Source organism: Sporothrix schenckii (genome assembly GCF_000961545.1).
Source record: "Sporothrix schenckii 1099-18 chromosome Unknown Cont42, whole genome shotgun sequence".
NCBI lineage: Eukaryota > Fungi > Ascomycota > Sordariomycetes > Ophiostomatales > Ophiostomataceae > Sporothrix > Sporothrix schenckii.
Genome location: NW_015971143.1, coordinates 1482854 through 1499187, shown reverse-complemented (window position 1 = coordinate 1499187; position 16334 = coordinate 1482854). Strand labels below are relative to the sequence as shown.

The 16334-nt window shown below is 55.6% G+C and overlaps 8 protein-coding genes across 8 annotated transcripts; 5 read left to right on the top strand and 3 right to left on the bottom strand.

Moving 5' to 3' along the window:
- Positions 1-1050: 1050 nt before the first annotated feature.
- Positions 1051-1538, bottom strand: SPSK_02018 (mitochondral 37S ribosomal protein S27; the record flags this gene model as incomplete). The annotated part of the gene is made up of 3 exons (XM_016728916.1): positions 1051-1114; positions 1197-1402; positions 1500-1538. The coding sequence occupies 3 exons, from the start codon at positions 1536-1538 to the stop codon at positions 1051-1053; spliced, it is 309 nt and encodes a 102-aa protein (XP_016590008.1).
- A 326-nt stretch (positions 1539-1864) lies between these two features.
- SPSK_01709 (uncharacterized protein) lies at positions 1865-3328 on the top strand (the record flags this gene model as incomplete). Its single annotated transcript, XM_016728616.1, has 1 exon — positions 1865-3328. The coding sequence occupies one exon, from the start codon at positions 1865-1867 to the stop codon at positions 3326-3328; it is 1464 nt and encodes a 487-aa protein (XP_016590007.1).
- A 1238-nt stretch (positions 3329-4566) lies between these two features.
- On the top strand, positions 4567-5936 carry SPSK_01735 (Acyl CoA binding protein; the record flags this gene model as incomplete). The annotated part of the gene is made up of 3 exons (XM_016728641.1): positions 4567-4582; positions 4663-4960; positions 5045-5936. 3 exons carry the CDS (start codon positions 4567-4569, stop codon positions 5934-5936), a joined length of 1206 nt encoding a protein of 401 aa, XP_016590006.1.
- Positions 5937-6604: 668 nt separating this feature from the next.
- On the top strand, positions 6605-7642 carry SPSK_01843 (uncharacterized protein; the record flags this gene model as incomplete). Its single annotated transcript, XM_016728742.1, has 1 exon — positions 6605-7642. One exon carries the CDS (start codon positions 6605-6607, stop codon positions 7640-7642), a length of 1038 nt encoding a protein of 345 aa, XP_016590005.1.
- Positions 7643-8833: 1191 nt separating this feature from the next.
- On the top strand, positions 8834-11530 carry SPSK_01453 (NADH dehydrogenase (ubiquinone) Fe-S protein 1; the record flags this gene model as incomplete). Its single annotated transcript, XM_016728366.1, has 5 exons — positions 8834-8948; positions 9027-9050; positions 9145-9196; positions 9419-11323; positions 11413-11530. The coding sequence occupies 5 exons, from the start codon at positions 8834-8836 to the stop codon at positions 11528-11530; spliced, it is 2214 nt and encodes a 737-aa protein (XP_016590004.1).
- A 458-nt stretch (positions 11531-11988) lies between these two features.
- On the bottom strand, positions 11989-13134 carry SPSK_01805 (uncharacterized protein; the record flags this gene model as incomplete). The annotated part of the gene is made up of 3 exons (XM_016728707.1): positions 11989-12255; positions 12315-12956; positions 13027-13134. 3 exons carry the CDS (start codon positions 13132-13134, stop codon positions 11989-11991), a joined length of 1017 nt encoding a protein of 338 aa, XP_016590003.1.
- Positions 13135-13441: 307 nt separating this feature from the next.
- Positions 13442-13672, bottom strand: SPSK_10434 (uncharacterized protein; the record flags this gene model as incomplete). Its single annotated transcript, XM_016736851.1, has 1 exon — positions 13442-13672. One exon carries the CDS (start codon positions 13670-13672, stop codon positions 13442-13444), a length of 231 nt encoding a protein of 76 aa, XP_016590002.1.
- A 224-nt stretch (positions 13673-13896) lies between these two features.
- Positions 13897-16037, top strand: SPSK_01529 (uncharacterized protein; the record flags this gene model as incomplete). The annotated part of the gene is made up of 3 exons (XM_016728440.1): positions 13897-14729; positions 14793-15830; positions 15917-16037. 3 exons carry the CDS (start codon positions 13897-13899, stop codon positions 16035-16037), a joined length of 1992 nt encoding a protein of 663 aa, XP_016590001.1.
- Between the last annotated feature and the right edge of the window lie 297 nt (positions 16038-16334).

Here is a 16334-nt window from a genome sequence, read left to right as displayed (position 1 = left end):
AAGGAGGGAGTCGCAAGCGCAATATTGTTGTAATGCCCAAAAGGAAAGAGCGTGGCACGAAAATTTTACGCGCGGAGAGAAATAAACGGGTGTAGATAAGGGCACACACACCAAGATATGCCCTCGCCCCGGATACACACCCTTCCGTGCCGGTGACCGGCCATGTTGGCTTGCCACAGATGCTGTCACGTCGCCGTGTTACAGGAGATTTGAAGCGGGGCGCGGTGCTTCTTGGCCAAGGAATTCTTGAGGGTGTGGCAAAGAGAGCAAAGAAGGAGCATCTCCAAGCAAAGTAAGACATGTAGTCACTGACAAGAAGCTACAAACCAGACCACCACATCAGAGCAGGACAAATCGACCGAGAGAATTAAACTCAGCACGACTGACTAGGCAAGAGGCACTGCGAAGGAAAGAGCACTTGGGCACAATATGCCCGATAGTGGGACCCCAAAGGAAGGAGCCGGGAAGAACGTGAGCTAAGTATTGCACCACAAAATGCAAGAGCGAAGAGCAAGCAGGAAGCACGACGCTTCTCGACCCAAACAAACCAATATGGCAGGCACCGGCAGGCATTGTAGATCAAAAAATGCCCTACGATCGTACCGACGTGGCAGGCTAACCTGTGCAGCTGTGTTAAACGTTCCTTCCTCTGCCGAGTGGTAGCCTCGAGCAACCCCTTTTTTACTCTTCTTCCCACGACCATATACGACAGGCGCGACGCACCTCGATGGCCAAGTAGCGCGAAAGACCGAGACTTTGCTTGCTCTCCACGGTCAGAGAGGCAGCGATGAAGACAAACCAAACAAACGGTAGAAGAAAATGAAAAATTTGGTATATTTGGTATATCTCGCGTGGTAGGCGACATCCAAAATGGGAAGGTTCGGCAGAAAAAAACCGTAGAAACATGCCCAGGCCTAACCGAAAAGCGCGACTTTCTTGCCGGCCCATAACATCTTCGCTATCGTACAATTGCTCTATTTGTTTGGCTTTGCATTTATTTCCTTTTCGGGTCTTCTTTGAGTCAGCACATGGCTCGAGATTGGTAGTTGACTACTTCCTGGAGAACTTACCGGCAGCCTTCTTCTTTGCGTTGCCCTTGCCACGGGCACGGAGACTAGAATGGAGGTCAGTGTACCGAACAAATCGACATAAAAACTGACGAGCGTCGTTGCGCATCGGAGTGTAGGCAAACGTACTTAGCGAGACCTTCCAGGCGATCTTCGTCCCACTCGTCGAATGCCTCCAAGTCGGGGCCGAATTCGCGTTGGAGATCACGGATGGTGACGGCCTTTCGTGGGTAGTAGGAGGCCAGGGCAGGGCCACGAAGTCTCTGGCGCAGGACCTTGTTGCCCGTGCGGATGCCCTCGGGATTGTAGGTCATGTTGAAGACTCTGCACTGGGCCTATGATTGGTGATACTCATCAGCTCGATCAGCTTGGCCAGGTTCAATGGGCTGTCGGGTCGCAGGACGAGGGATACGGGTCAATTGAGATGCTTACCTTCAGCAGCTCCAGCAGTCTTGCGCGCGGGACACTCATCTTGGCGACGTGGAGAGAATGGGCCGCCGTTGCTCGTGGGACAGGAAAGCGTACGACCGGAAATTCGCAGAAGCAATGGATGGTCGTCGGGTGGTTTATTTTCTGGTCGCAGTTTCGCTAGAAGCCGGTGACAAATGACGATTGTAATTGGTCGACATTGTATCCACACAGTCCAAATATACCAGTGCATATTCACACATCACACTTCAGCACTGTGGAACTCGAACATCAAAAAGTTGCTAGTCTCGATATGAATTTTGGTGATATAAATGTTTTTGGGCTTTGTTTTCTTCATTCATAGCATTCTCACCGCATTCTTTGACATCATGTCAAAACGATCTCTAGACGTCACAGTTGAGATTGGCGGTATATCGAAGCGGCAAAAGGCTACGCCATTAATACCACCAGAAAAGCTCACATTGTTACGAGAATACTACAAAGAGATTCGCGCTTTCGTGAAAGCAGCGGAACTGGGCGACTCTGGCGAATACGGCGCGCCTCTGGAACGACTTCTCACATTGAACAAGACCACATTACCAGTACTTCAAACGCTCGGTAGTGAGGGCTCTTCTGCCAGCCAAAATGGCGACGACAAACCAAAAACAGCAGCACGAGCTGCTTCAAGCCTAGTTGTACCTACCCTCACAGCTTCCCAGGCAGTGGCTATACAGAATCCGATGTCGTTAATCCCAAGTCTAGTAAGCATGACAGCCTGGACAGTCGAAGACATTCCGACTGAGTATCCGCCATTGCCACCCATCCCAGACGAAAAGCTTGAACAAATGGCCTTGACACACCGTGGCTGGAACGAGGTCGCGAACTACGAGACGCTGGAGTTTCTAGGCGACGCTTTCATCTACTACGCCGCCTCTGAGATCATTACACAGACGTTTCCGCACTTGACGCCTGGACGAAAGTCGCAGATGCGAGAGGGCCTGCTACGCAACTCCAACCTGGCACAGTATACAACACACTATGGAATTGAAAAGCGCGCCAGGCTCCCTGCCGAGTTCACAGACAGCGCGCCAGCGCGCGGCACCAAAGCGGCGGCCAAAGAACGAGAAAAAGTGAATGGCGATCTCTTCGAGGCCTACGTAGGGGCTTTGATTCGTGCACGCCCGCCAGCCGCTGCGAATGTGCCAGCATACGACGGCGTCACAATCGCCCTGCGGTGGCTCAAATCCTTGTGGGCAATGTCGCTCTCCAAAGAGATTGAGCGCAAGTATAACGTCCGTCGTACCCAGATGCATACCCAACCGTTTGCAGCTTCGGTCGACAAACCGCAACTGTCGATGCAAGCCTTGATCGCCAATGCAGTAGCAAGTCCGGGTAATGACACGCCGGCTACAACAACAACACCAACAACAACAACAACAACGGCGACAGCAACAGTCTCGACGGAAGCTGATATCGCATCACAAGGTGACAAGAGCACACCAACGAAGGAACCAACCCAAGACTTCCCTCCGCTAAAGAAAACGACATTGACCGCCAAGGTCCAGCTCGCTGCACTGATCGGATGCAAAGAGGTCAAAATCCGGTACGAAGATGCACCTACAAAAAAGGTTCTTCGGGATAAACACAGCAAGATGCCGCTGTTTACGGTGGCCGTGTGGGTAGACGCCTGGGGCAAATCAGAGTGCCTCGGATACGGTTCGGCGCTGAGCAAGAAGGAGGCCGGTGGAAAGGCTGCCGAACGAGCGCTGGAGAACAAGGCAAAGATGAAGTTCTATGTAGCCCAAAAGGCAAATATCTATGGCGATAAAAGCCAAGCACATCCTGAAGCTTGAGATCTCGTGACCGGGCTTCACGTCAGACTAAAACTGCTAGGAGACACAGAAATGTGACGACAACAAATCAAATTAAAATCAAACCAAAAGAAATCTGATACGACCGAGGTGTCGAGCAGTGTTTAAACCCCGCTCGGGTTTTCTAATCAGAAGCTCTCCCTTTGCACGTACTCGACTTTATGTATACCTAGCTGAGGAGCTTAAATATTTACTCCGTACGGAATAATGCTTGTCGAGACGTTATGAGTAGTTGAATCTCTTTCACGTGCCTCGGCGCCAGCGTCTTGATTTACAGGGGCATTCCAGGCACGCGGGTGCTTGCTGGGGTATGATTCAGCGCCCGTAGGATGTTTGCAGGAACATTAGCGTTTAATAGGGCTTTCGCGACTATCAGATATAGGGCAATATAGGAGCTGTAATTAATTCACGGCAGCACTGCAGTACTTATCTTACATTACGACATGATACATCAGACAACAGCACGCGCTTGACAGGCCCTGCGGATCTGCACCTCCGCACGCCGAGGCAAGTCAAAGAAAGCCATCGCCTCCACAAGCGAACCAAAGAGAGGTGTACCAGCGACAGACGTGCTCTTTCTGTCTTTGCACACTTTTGCTCTACTGTCACTCCACGAACCCCAATTCATCCCCAGTGCGTGTCGTGGCCAGGCCCTTCTCCGCCAAATAGCTGAGAATCGCCCATAGTAAGGACCATCCCGCGTCAAAGCATCGCCATTGCCTTTCCTCTTCATTCTTTTGTGATTTGTTGTAGCCTCCTATTCCCCATCGCTCCTGCTGGTCTTGTCATGGTGATTACCATTCCGCGCCTCCCCTGTCAGTCGCTCTTTCCCAACAGGACGACGTGTGTACCTGACGTTGCAAAAGCTGCCAGCGACTACCCTCGGCTCTTCTCAACGGTGACGGACTAGCCAAAAACATTGGAAGACTAAACACCAGCACGGCTCTCACTGCATACAGTTGCTTCACGCGCCGTCGCCCCTTACGTGCGTCGACCTTTCTTGTTACACGGCATATTCTCGTCTTTCTATTTCATCACCGTCCTTTGTTCCTGCGCATAGCCCGCATTGGGCGACTTCAACCAAGCCTGACGAGGCTTCGGAAGCGTGCGCTGTGGACCTATCGAGGACAACAGTCCTCCGTGATACGTGACATCACATCCCGCCGACACCTTTTCTGCATCCGTCGATTAGCCCCAATTCACTCACGCAACTGCCAACCATGGCCGACTCAGTTGGTACATCTCTCCTCACACCGTTGGTACCGGCTTATGCCAAATCGTTCCAATGCTGACATGTTCTCTTCCGTTCGTCCCAGATCGCGTTTTCGTCCATGCGCTCAACACCGTCAAGAAGATCCCTAAGACGGGCGCCGCCCGCCCACCACCCAGCGACCGTATGCGCCTCTATGGCCTCTACAAACAAGCCATGGAGGGGGACATCGACGGCGTTATGGAGCGGCCCAACGCCTACTCCGGACTCGCCGTCGACGAGCTGCGCCGCGAACAGGACAAGTGGGATGCATGGAATGCCCAACGAGGACTCGGCCGGACCGAGGCCAAGCGCCGCTACATTGAGAGCCTGATCGAGACCATGCACACTTATGCCACAACACCGTAAGCTCCCTTGCCATCCAGGCTGACTTGCTGACTGCATTGGAGCCGAAGCTAACAGAGGACTCACCCCGTGCCTGCCAATAGTACCGCCAACGAGCTTGTTGCCGAACTCGAATTTGTCTGGAACCAGATCAAGGACAACCACAGCCCCAGTTCTTCTGGCTCTTTCCGGAAAGACACATTATACGGCATGCCCCAGTCCCCACGACAGGACGAGTACTACGACACGCGAGACTACGTAGATCGAGACCAGCGCGACCGCGATCGCAAATTTGACCGTGACCATACCCGCGATCATGACCACGACCACGACCACGAGAACGAGCGGCAGCACCGGCGACCAAGCCTAGCAGCAACGGCGTCGGACGGCGGGCCCATGAAAATTTTGAGTCCTATGAGCGAGGAAGACGAGGCCGAACGGGAGAACCGCATACGCATGATCGAAGAAGAACTCGAGGCAGCAGCCTCCGCCGACGATGGTGACGAAGAGGAAGAGGATGAAGACGGTGGAAATGCCGCAGCAAAAAGACGGCGGCGCGGTATCACCACAGTTCACAACGGAAGCCAATACGGTGCCGGTCCAGGAGGCAGCCGAGGGGGCAGTCAGAGGTCCGGTGCCGCGGCAGCGGCAGCCACTGCTGCTGGAGCAGACTCTGGTGATGTGGCTAAACGTGGGAGCCAACGGTGGTCCAAAATGATGGAGCGCGCCATGGTCAAGCTCTCGGCCGAGATTGCAGCATTGCGTGAACAAATCACATCAGGGCGGGAGTTCCGGTCTCGCCGCGAGAAGAGCCCCGTTGCCTGGTTTGGCTGGTTGGCCTGGGCGCTGTTCAAACATGTCACCTTGGACCTCTTTGTCCTAGCTCTTGTACTGCTTTGGATGCGTCGGCGGAAAGACCGGCGGTTGGAAGACCACGTCCGCGGTGCGTTGCGGGTGCTGCGCGAGTACATCCGGAAGATCTTACCATCAAGGTGACGGTAACCAAGGAATGTCTGCGCTGTTGGTGTCTCGAGACTTTGCATCCCACACGAGGCAAAACCATCGCGTGTCATTTTACTAAAGACTTGGGTTACTGTTCTGCATATACATTTTGTCGTTTTATTTAGCCATTACGTGTACATATCATCACTTACTTCACTGTACAAAATGTAAAGAGATTGACTTTGGCGCCTTGGAAGACGTCACGTCGCAGAAGCCAGAATATTGTAGGGATGAATGTCTCGCATTTGACATATATACCCTTTACATTTCGCTTTTCTTGATCTTTTAAATTGTGAAATGTAAAATATCAAAGTTAACCTTTTATACATTTGCCAAAAGAGGAATAAATAATTTAAAATGCCTTTCAAGCATTCAGCTCACGATAAAAAATTGAAATGCCACCCAGAAAACTCATTGCTTGAATTACATAATACTAACAATATAGGTGCTATGGGGAGCCAATACAGGTTGCTTCGCCAGATAAAGCTCCAAAACAGCTACAGAGTTGCAATCACTTTGCACATTTACGTTTCTTGCTTTCTTGGCGAAAATGAACTGCCACGACTCATAATACGTTTTCAAGAGGCCCTTCCGAATGCCGCCCATTGCAGTCGACCAAGTAATAACACTACCCGGCCTGGCTACCTCTTCTTCGGCCCATCATGAGCGACGACGGCCTCGTAGTCTCCCCAGTTGAGGCGGACATTGATGTGCCAATGGGCGAGGGTCAAACTTCACAAGCAGCAGAGAAGGGAACTGAAACGCCGGTGGTACCGACCGTGCAATCAACAGTGCCTCCACAAAGCATGTCGTCGCCCGCACAAGAGACGCCCCCTGCGACTACATACAAGCTTCCGCCAACACGGGTCACCAGCGCGATTCCGGCCATGTTCGTGCCGCTCCGCGCCGACGCCGACTTGACCCAGCCGTTTGACCCACCGCGCAGTCGCATTGAGCGCGCCAAAGCCATGTTGGACACGCTCGAATACTACCGCACAGGCGTGCGAGAAGGCTTCATGTACTTGGCGGATATGGACCGCCGACACATTATCGGAGCCGCCATGGCACGTAAGACGGAAATGGCGGAAGCACGGGCAGCAAAGGAAGCAAGAGAATCAGCCGACGCAGCAAAAGAGGCAGAAACATACGAAGCAGCACCAAATCCGGCCGAGAGTACCACGAGTGCAAGACCTTCTACGGATAAAGGCAAGGGAAAGGCTACGGAGGGCGGTGTACTTCTAGATCGGCTGCCACCTACCGACAACCTCCTCCTCGACGACGACGAGACCATCTCGCACGATGAGATCGACGTCATGATCGCCACCATGCGTGCGCCAGCCGTTCCTGGCGTCGACTACAACGCCGCACCCTATCTGGACCAACACCTGCCGCTGCGGTTCCCAGTCGAAGCGGGTGAAGTGCGCGGCGGGCGGCGTGCATCGGTACGGCAGCTGAGCGAAGTCATTGAGCAGGCTCTGGGACAGATGTCTGGTTTCGACGCGCACATGGGGAAACTTCGAGCAACGTGGACAGAGAATCTGGAGCGCGAGCAGAAACTGCTGGACGAGCGGTTTGGCTCCTTGCCGGGAGACAGGGAAGCACGGGTGGCTGCGGAGACGGAAGACGAAAGGCCGGGATCCAATTCTGGTTCGGGTACAGCGGCGGAGGAGCCACAAGATGTAGCCATGACGGGGACATGATGCCGCCACGATGTTTCGATGTCGTCCGGATACCTTCCTTTACGACTCCTACGACACCCATAGCAATGTTCAGTCCGTTCCTCCTAACGTCGAAATCGTTCTCACGTCAGACCGAAGGCCAGGCTGTTGTCGTAAATGTCGTTCCAACATGTGTGAAGCAATGTAGCAACCGGCGGTAAGAGGCGGTGGTCATGGCCACAGCTTCTCACAAGGAGAAACCACTGCTAATACCATGCTTCCATAAACGGTGCCGTTCCAAGAAAATCTCTCTTGAGCACAAGATAGAGGGGGACTCGACTGAAACAAACTGCTGTAACACGATTGCTCGCGTGCAAACAGATGTCCAAGCTCACCTACAATAAAATGTGCCCGTAGTACAATATGGAGAGAAAGAAGAGAAGAATAGAAACAGAAAAAAATGGACTGCGCTTTCCGTTTTAAAGGTCTGAAATTTAAATAAAGTGGGACCTCCGTTCTGAGACAAAGTAATACCTACTCCACCTCACAATCGTCGCTGAACTACAGGTACTTTCAGGGGCTGGCTTTAGTGTGATATGTCACGTGAATGGGGTCGAATACGGTACATATGTGTGTTGTTTGGGCGATATCAATATTCCGAGATTTTTATACAGAAGTACGCATACAGTTTACCAAGTCTGAACTTGATAGAATCGGATATGTCCTTGATGCTGGTTCAGTGACCGCCTGTTGAGTACCAGAGCACTCAACGAACACCGGCCTTGGAGCCATTCATGCCAGATTTTGCCCAGTCACACCGCCCATTGAGCTTCTTTCCGGGTGTGGGGTACTTCTTGTTGGCTCTGGCCAATCAGAGGCCGCCTGAAGCCAATCGCGGCCACTCTCAGCGGAAAGGCAATTCGCTCCCTTCGTCCCAGCCTGGCTGTCTCCATTTTGCCCACCTCGAAAAATCCCAACAGTGTGCAACGAACGACACGCAGCACAGCAGCAACGAGGCGAGGCTCCCGACCACCGCACGCGCCCCCTTCCACGACGACTCCTGATCATCGGGATCACGTTTTTATCGGTTGCCGAGCACCAATTGTCCCGTCGCCGCCCTCTTCCGGCTCTCCGTTGCCAACGGTCACGGCGGCTTGTTTGCTTGTTTTTTCCCGCATAATTGCCTTGGATTGGAAATCCACCTCCACCCACTACACAACCCACACAACCACAATGCTCCGGCAAGCCCTTTCCCGGACAGCGCTGCGGACCGGCAGACACGCCGTCCGGGCGTCACGGGCATTTTCGGCCACAGCACAGAGACCAGCGGAGGTCGAGCTCACAATCGGTACGGACCGCCTTGACAACCCATGTGTTGACTATCAACGACATGCATGGTGATACTAACGAGGTTGGGGCTAAACAGATGGCAAGAAGGTGTCCATAGAAGGTATGCCCAGGCTATACAGCCTGTCCAACTGGCCATGACCTCCGAACGATGACTTCGGGGGCCGAGAATTCGAGATATTGACAATGTGATACAGCCGGTTCGGCCCTGATCCAGGCCTGCGAGAAGGCGGGCGCGACGGTCCCAAGGTGAGTTGGCCTGGTCCACGATTTCACGTTTTGTCTTGTCTTCTGGAGTGACAATACCTAACCCGTTGATCCTACAGATACTGCTATCATGAGTGCGTGCATCCCCCAATCTAGCCGATGACGCAACTGCATTCGAGAAACGATGGCATATGACATACGATGGACAAATATGCCAACCATCTGTCATCGGTGGAATACAGCTAACACATATTTCTATTGTAGAAAGCTCATGATTGCCGGCAACTGCAGAATGTGCCTCGTGGAGGTCGAGCGTGCGCCGAAACCCGTCGCCTCCTGTGCGTGGCCCGTCCAGCCCGGCATGGTCGTCAAGACCAACTCGCCACTGGTCCACAAGGCCCGTGAGGGTGTTATGGAGTTCCTGCTTGCCAACCACCCTCTTGACTGCCCTGTCTGCGACCAGGGTGGCGAGTGCGATCTCCAGGACCAGTCGATGCGCTACGGTGCGGACCGCGGTCGCTTCCACGAGATTGACGGCAAGCGCGCCGTTGAGGACAAGAACATCGGCCCCCTGATCAAGACGTCCATGAACCGCTGCATCCACTGCACCCGCTGTGTCCGCTTCGCCAACGACATTGCCGGCATGCCCGAGCTCGGCTCTACCGGCCGTGGCAACGACCTGCAGATCGGTACCTACCTGGAGAAGAACCTCGACTCCGAGTTGTCCGCCAACGTGATCGACCTGTGCCCCGTCGGTGCCCTGACCTCCAAGCCGTACGCCTTTAAGGCCCGTCCCTGGGAGCTGAAGCACACGGAGTCCATTGATGTGCTCGACGGCCTCGGCTCCAACATCCGAGTCGACTCGCGTGGCCTCGAGGTTATGCGCGTCCTCCCCCGCCTGAACGACGATGTCAACGAGGAGTGGATCAACGACAAGTCGCGCTTTGCTGTCGACGGCCTCAAGACCCAGCGCCTCACTATCCCCCTGGTGCGTCGCGAGGGCCGCTTCGAGCCCGCCTCGTGGGAGCAGGCCCTGGCTGAGGTCAACCACGGCTTCGCCAAGGCTGCCCCCAAGGGTAACGAGTTCAAGGCCATCGCCGGCGCCCTCGTGGATGTTGAGTCGCTCGTCGTCCTCAAAGACCTGGCGAACCGTCTTGGCTCTGACAACCTGGCCTTGGACACCCCCAATGGCAGCGCCCCCGTCGCTCATGGCGTCGACGTCCGTTCCAACTACATCTTCAACTCCCGGATTGCCGGTATCGAGGAGGCCGACGCCATTCTGATTGTCGGCAGCAACCCGCGCCACGAGGCGGCCGTTCTCAATGCCCGCATCCGCAAGCAGTGGCTGCGCTCTGACCTCGAGATTGGCGTTGTTGGCGAGTCCTTCGAGTCCACTTTCGAGTTCGAGCACCTCGGCACCGACCACGCCGCTCTGAAGAAGGCTCTGGCCGGTCCGTTCGGCAAGAAGCTCCAGGCCGCCAAGCGCCCCATGATCATTGTGGGCTCGGGTGTCACTGAGCATGCCGACGCCAAGGGCTTCTACGAGCTGATCGGCGGCTTTGTCGAGAAGAACGCTGCCACGTTCCTGACCGAGGAGTGGAATGGCTACAACGTTCTGCAGCGCGAGGCCTCTCGCGCCGGCGCCTACGAGGTTGGCTTCGTGCCTCCGTCGGCTGCCGTCGCAGAGACCAAGCCCAAGTTCATCTGGCTGCTCGGCGCCGACGAGATCACCGAGGCGGATATCCCCAAGGATGCGTTTGTCGTGTACCAGGGCCACCACGGTGACAAGGGTGCGCAGCTGGCCGATGTTGTCCTGCCCGGTGCCGCCTACACCGAAAAGTCTGGCACCTACGTCAACACGGAGGGTCGCGTGCAGATGACGCGACCCGCCACGAGCTTGCCTGGTGCGGCACGCACGGACTGGAAGATTCTGCGCGCGGCAAGCGAGTTCCTCAACGTGCCCCTGGCCTACGATGACCTGGCGCAGGTGCGCGACCGCATGGTGGAGATCAGCCCGGCACTGGCCGCATACGATGTTGTGGAGCCGGTGGCACTGAAGCAGCTGAGCAAGGTGCAGCTGGCGGACCAGAACAAGGGCACCAAGGCGACGGGTGCGCCGCTGACCAAGGTCATTGAAAACTTTTATTTTACTGATGTCATCTCAAGAAGGTTCGTACTTGTACTTCCCGGTCGCCATATGTTTCTCTTGTCTCTGTTTTTATTATTCATTTCATTTTTTTCTTGCTAACCAACGACAGCTCTCCTACAATGGCACGGTGCTCCGCCGCCAAGGCATCCGGCAACCCCAAGACCAACTTCATGGCACCCGGTACCGGCGAGGACAAGCCTCTGGGCCAGGTCGCGTATGGCGTATAGGGTGGCGGCACGTTGACACGGCCAACGACAAAGGATGGTCATAAGCGGATGAAAGAAGAAGAAAAAATCAAAGAAAACGAAACATTATACGAGGCCACCGCCTACACCCAAAAATAACGTTGTCCCCATTTTGTTCCCCCATATTTCTGTTGTTCTCTTTCGTTTTTCCCGCGTCTCTTTTTCGTGCACTTGCTCCATTTCGAGTTTTTCGTTTTATTCCTTTTTCTCTCGCATATTTTGTACATATACAGGAGGGGGGAAGAGGATTGGGTAGACAAGTAAATAATAAAAAATCATGGATACATATTGAGGCTGTGTCCCCCGTACTGTATGATATGATTAAAGGTGACGATTTGTGTCACGATTTGAGAATCTCGAAATGTAGCCAAAGCCCAAGACGGTTTAGACTGCAATAATTAAAACAATAATACTCGCTTTTGAAATACACCTCCCTTTCTTTAGTTAGTCACCGGGCTGCTCCCACCGTCTGCTTCTGTCGGTATCTCCCCATCTGCAGGTGGTGACGGAGGTGGCTCAGGGAACTCCAAGTCTACCAAAGGCTGGCCCCCTCCCAATCCCAGTTTTTGTTCCTGCTGTCCCTGCTCCCCATCCGAAGGTGTCAGAGCGCCATCAACGAACGAGAGGCCAGATGCCAGGGGGGATGCCGAAGCGGCAGTCTCCCACGGCTTGCGTGGTGCCTTCAGTTTGCCCATCGGCGTGATGCCCTAGATAGTCAGCATGATACTTAGAGGTCGTATGTATGGCATCTGGGTGGCAAACGTACTGGTTGTCGTATAACCGTGTCGGGAATCTGCTTGATGCCGTCAAGCTCCTTGCCAGTCTGAATGGCTTCCACGACCTTGGCGAACTTGTCCGAGTACGGCGCCTCGCCGGCACCTGCACCGCCCCCGCCCGTCCCTGTTGGTGCCGCCGCACGATCGACCTTGAGCGTGTTACGTGGTGCACTCCGCTGCCACGAGGGGATGTCCACACCACTGCCATTGCTGGTCTCCGCGTCGACCGGTGGTGTTGGTGTCCCGTCAAAGGGATTGATCACGGGTCCGGCAGCCACAGCCTCGGCAAGACGCCTGTTGCGGTTCGTGCTGGGCGAGGCCAGCGGATTGGGCGACGTTGGACTTTCTTGCCCCGACGTTGACGACGTCTTCGAGCTACCGCCTAGGGACAAGTCGCCCAGCCCCAGCTCGCCCTCAATGCTGGCGGACGCTGCATACAGCGCACTCAGCAACCGCCTGTCGATTGATGGGTACTCTGGATGGTCGGCACGGAAGCCATTATAGCGGGAGAAGTCGACGCGGCGACCAGTCTGGCGGCGGAAGAAGACGGTACGGCAGAAGGCGGCGCTGCCCTCGTGTGTCGGATTGGGGCGTAGGGCGTCGGGGCCGCCGAGGGTTTCAATGAGGCCAAGCTGTACTTTGTCAGTTCCTGCACATTCTTCCAAAGTGAAATCGTTATCCCAAACCTCCTCAGGATCATACCAAAAAGACCCGATGCTTTGACCAGGGAAAACTGTCGAATGCCTCGAACTCGGCCGCCGTGGCCGGTCCAGCCGGAGCTGTCTGGTCAGCAGCAGGCGCAGAAGCCATTGCGTGTGTCTGTGTGTATGTTTGCGTGCGTGCGCACGTAAGCAGTATGTTTCGTTCTTCAGAAAAATAGCTTCGACGGTGAGTTGTCTGTATATATAAAAAAAAAGTCGTAGAGGTCGTCCCCAACAGCAAGGCTGAATGCACATGGGAAGATGTGACTTAGATGACGGCCTGTGACTCGTGGAGCCTATAGGGCCTTAAGCCGAGGCTTTTGCCGCAATCAGGCGCTAACGTCGCGTGCCATTACAGCGTGCAAACGCCTGTCACTGGCCTCGCAGTCTCAGCCAGTCAGGTTCTACTTAGCAGCCTATCCCGGCCTGTCATCCAGACTCGCCCTGGCTCCGCGCCAAATAATCCATGCCTGATCACCCACCCCGCGCCACCGTCGCTCTTCCTTCCAGGTCCCACCCGCCTTTGCCCGCCTTCCTCTTTTGTGGCAAGCACCTCCTCGGTGGGCACCTGCCTGCTCTTTCTGCCACCGTCTCTCCGCTGACGGCTTCCAATCCGCATCCTCGTCTTCAAACGATCTTGAGATCATTGTGAAGGATATTTCGGACAGGGACAATCGACCTTATGAAGTCGACAAGCATATCTCACTCTATGTACAGTTCACACCGCCTCTGCCGAACTGCCATACCTCACCAGAAACCCCTGCCGTTTTAGAACTTCCCGTCTCGCCGTCGTCCACATTTATTGGAGGCTTCCTTACGACCTGCTTTCTCCTTTGAATTTTTCTCATCAGCTTCGCCCTCCACCGCCCTCATGCGTCGCGCAGCAGTACGGGCGTTCCGGACAACGAGCCAGCATACGGTCCGCGGCCTATTACAACGCACGAACCGCCGCTCCGCCGCCCTCTTCCTCCAATCTGCCTCCCACCACAATCCCCACAACCACCAGCACTACCAGGCCCTCAACAGCCAGCGAGTGCGCTGCCTCTCGTCGACACCGTTTGTCCACTCGCTGCAGCGGCGATCGTCGCGTATATCGTCGTCGTCCTCATTACCACCGCCGCCCAACTCGTCGGGCGAGCCGCTCCACTCCTCCATGCACGTCCGGCGGCTGTCCGTTGCGCTCGTGTCGGGCATTGTCGGTTACGGCGCCTACTACGCATACCAGGGCCAGGGCGGCACACCTGCGGGCCAGTCTCTGTTCTCGACGAAAGCGGCGGTGGCGGCGGCCGGTGCCGTCACATCCACGACGGGCGCATCCCTGGCGGGACCCGGAGCCACGACGGGCTCGGACGCTGCACAGACGACGCGTAACGTGCTTGTCATTGGCGCCAACGAACTGAGCACAGGCACTCTGGTCGGCGACGGACCGATCTTGAAAATGACAGACGGGTCTGGCCGGCGCGTGCTCGAGATGCTGGCCCCCGACCAAGTGACGCAGCGGCTGCGCACGAACGAGGAGTCGTACGGGATCAATCGCGGCAAGGGCGTCCTTCGCTACGACCTCGTGCAGCTGGCCAGCAACGACCCGATCGAGGACGACCACGCCGAGAAGATTGTCGAGGTGCCGACCAAGAGCGCTGCCGGCAGCGTTGTGAGCAGCGACTCCTCCGACTGGATGTTCTGGGGCGTCTTTGACGGTCATTCGTATGTGTAACCCTTTTCTGCTTCAAATGGTTTTGAAATTCATGCTAACCTGCCCTTTGACAGCGGATGGACCACGTCGGCAAAGCTGCGCCAGGCGCTGATCAACTACGTGGCCCACGAGCTGAACGAGACGTACAAGGCTGCCCCGAGCGAGGCCGGCCCGCCAGCCGACGCCATTGAAGGCGCCATCAAGATCGGCTTCACGCGCCTGGACGATGATATTGTCAACCAGAGCGCGGAAAAGGTCCTGAGCCAAAAATCCAAGACGGTTGCCGCCGAGCTGCTGGCGCCAGCGCTGTCCGGCTCGTGTGCACTCCTGTCCTTTTACGACAGCAAATCAAAGCTGCTGCGTGTGGCTTGCACCGGAGACTCGCGTGCGGTGCTTGGCCGCCGCTCACCGTCGGGCAAGTGGACTGCCACGCCGCTCTCGGTCGACCAGACCGGCAGCAACCCCGACGAGGTGGCCCGCATGCGTGGCCTGCACCCTGGCGAAGAGCATGTCATCCGCAACGGCCGCGTGCTGGGCGGCCTGGAGCCCACGCGCGCGTTTGGCGATGCCTCGTACAAGTGGACGCGCGACGTGTCGGACCGCCTGCGCAACTCGTTCTTTGGCCGCAGCCAGTCGCCGTTTATGCGCACGCCGCCGTACGTCACGGCCGAGCCGGTGGTGACGACGACCAAGATTGAGCCCGAGAACGGCGACTTTATCGTCATGGCTACGGACGGCCTCTGGGAGATGCTGACCAACGAAGAGGCCGTCGGCCTCGTGGGCAAGTGGATTGAGTCGCAGGCCAAGGCGGCGGGCCACAGCGGCAACACGGGCAGCTCGGCCATGGAGTCGGCATGGTCCAAGGTCTTTGGCCGCAAGGCGGGCAACGCGCTGCCTGTCGAGGCAGCCGTCGAGGGCAGCACTGGCAAGAACGGCGAGCGCACGCCGATCCGGCTGCGGCAGTGGGGTATCTCGCCCGACGACAAAGACAGGTTCGTGGTGAAGGATAAGAACGCGGCCACGCACTTGGTGCGCAACGCGCTGGGCGGCTCCAACGAGGAGCAGGTGTCGGCCCTCCTGACGCTGCCAGCACCCTTCTCCAGACGTTACCGGTAAGCTCCCCGTGCACTCGTTTCCTTTCTTTCTTTTTGTTATCTTTTATCTTTTCATCTTTTCTTCAGGGCACTAACAATCGCAGGGACGATCTCACGGTGCAGGTCATCTTCTTTGGTGACGGCGCAGGTCCGGCAGCTGGCGGCGACGTGGTCGTGAACCAGGAGGCTACGGGTCCTGGTGCGTCCGTCAAAGCCAAGTTATAATGTTACGGAAGACAAACGAACAGCGATGATGACGTTGATAACAGCGACAATAGCTCGCGAACAGCAAATAGCAGAGCATGATACAAAAATTTCTCGGGTCAGATAGATGGGAGAACAGGCGTATGCTCGCGTCAGACTTTGCCTTTACCTTTTCTGTTTTTCGGCCATGTTGAATTCGTTTTGCCTCGTTGGATTTTTTGGGCTATGAATGGCTGTAGTATTCATTGTGTCTCTTTCTGTAAGAGAGCCAAAAAAAGAAAAAAGATCAAAGACGTAAAACATAGCGAAGCTTCTCAC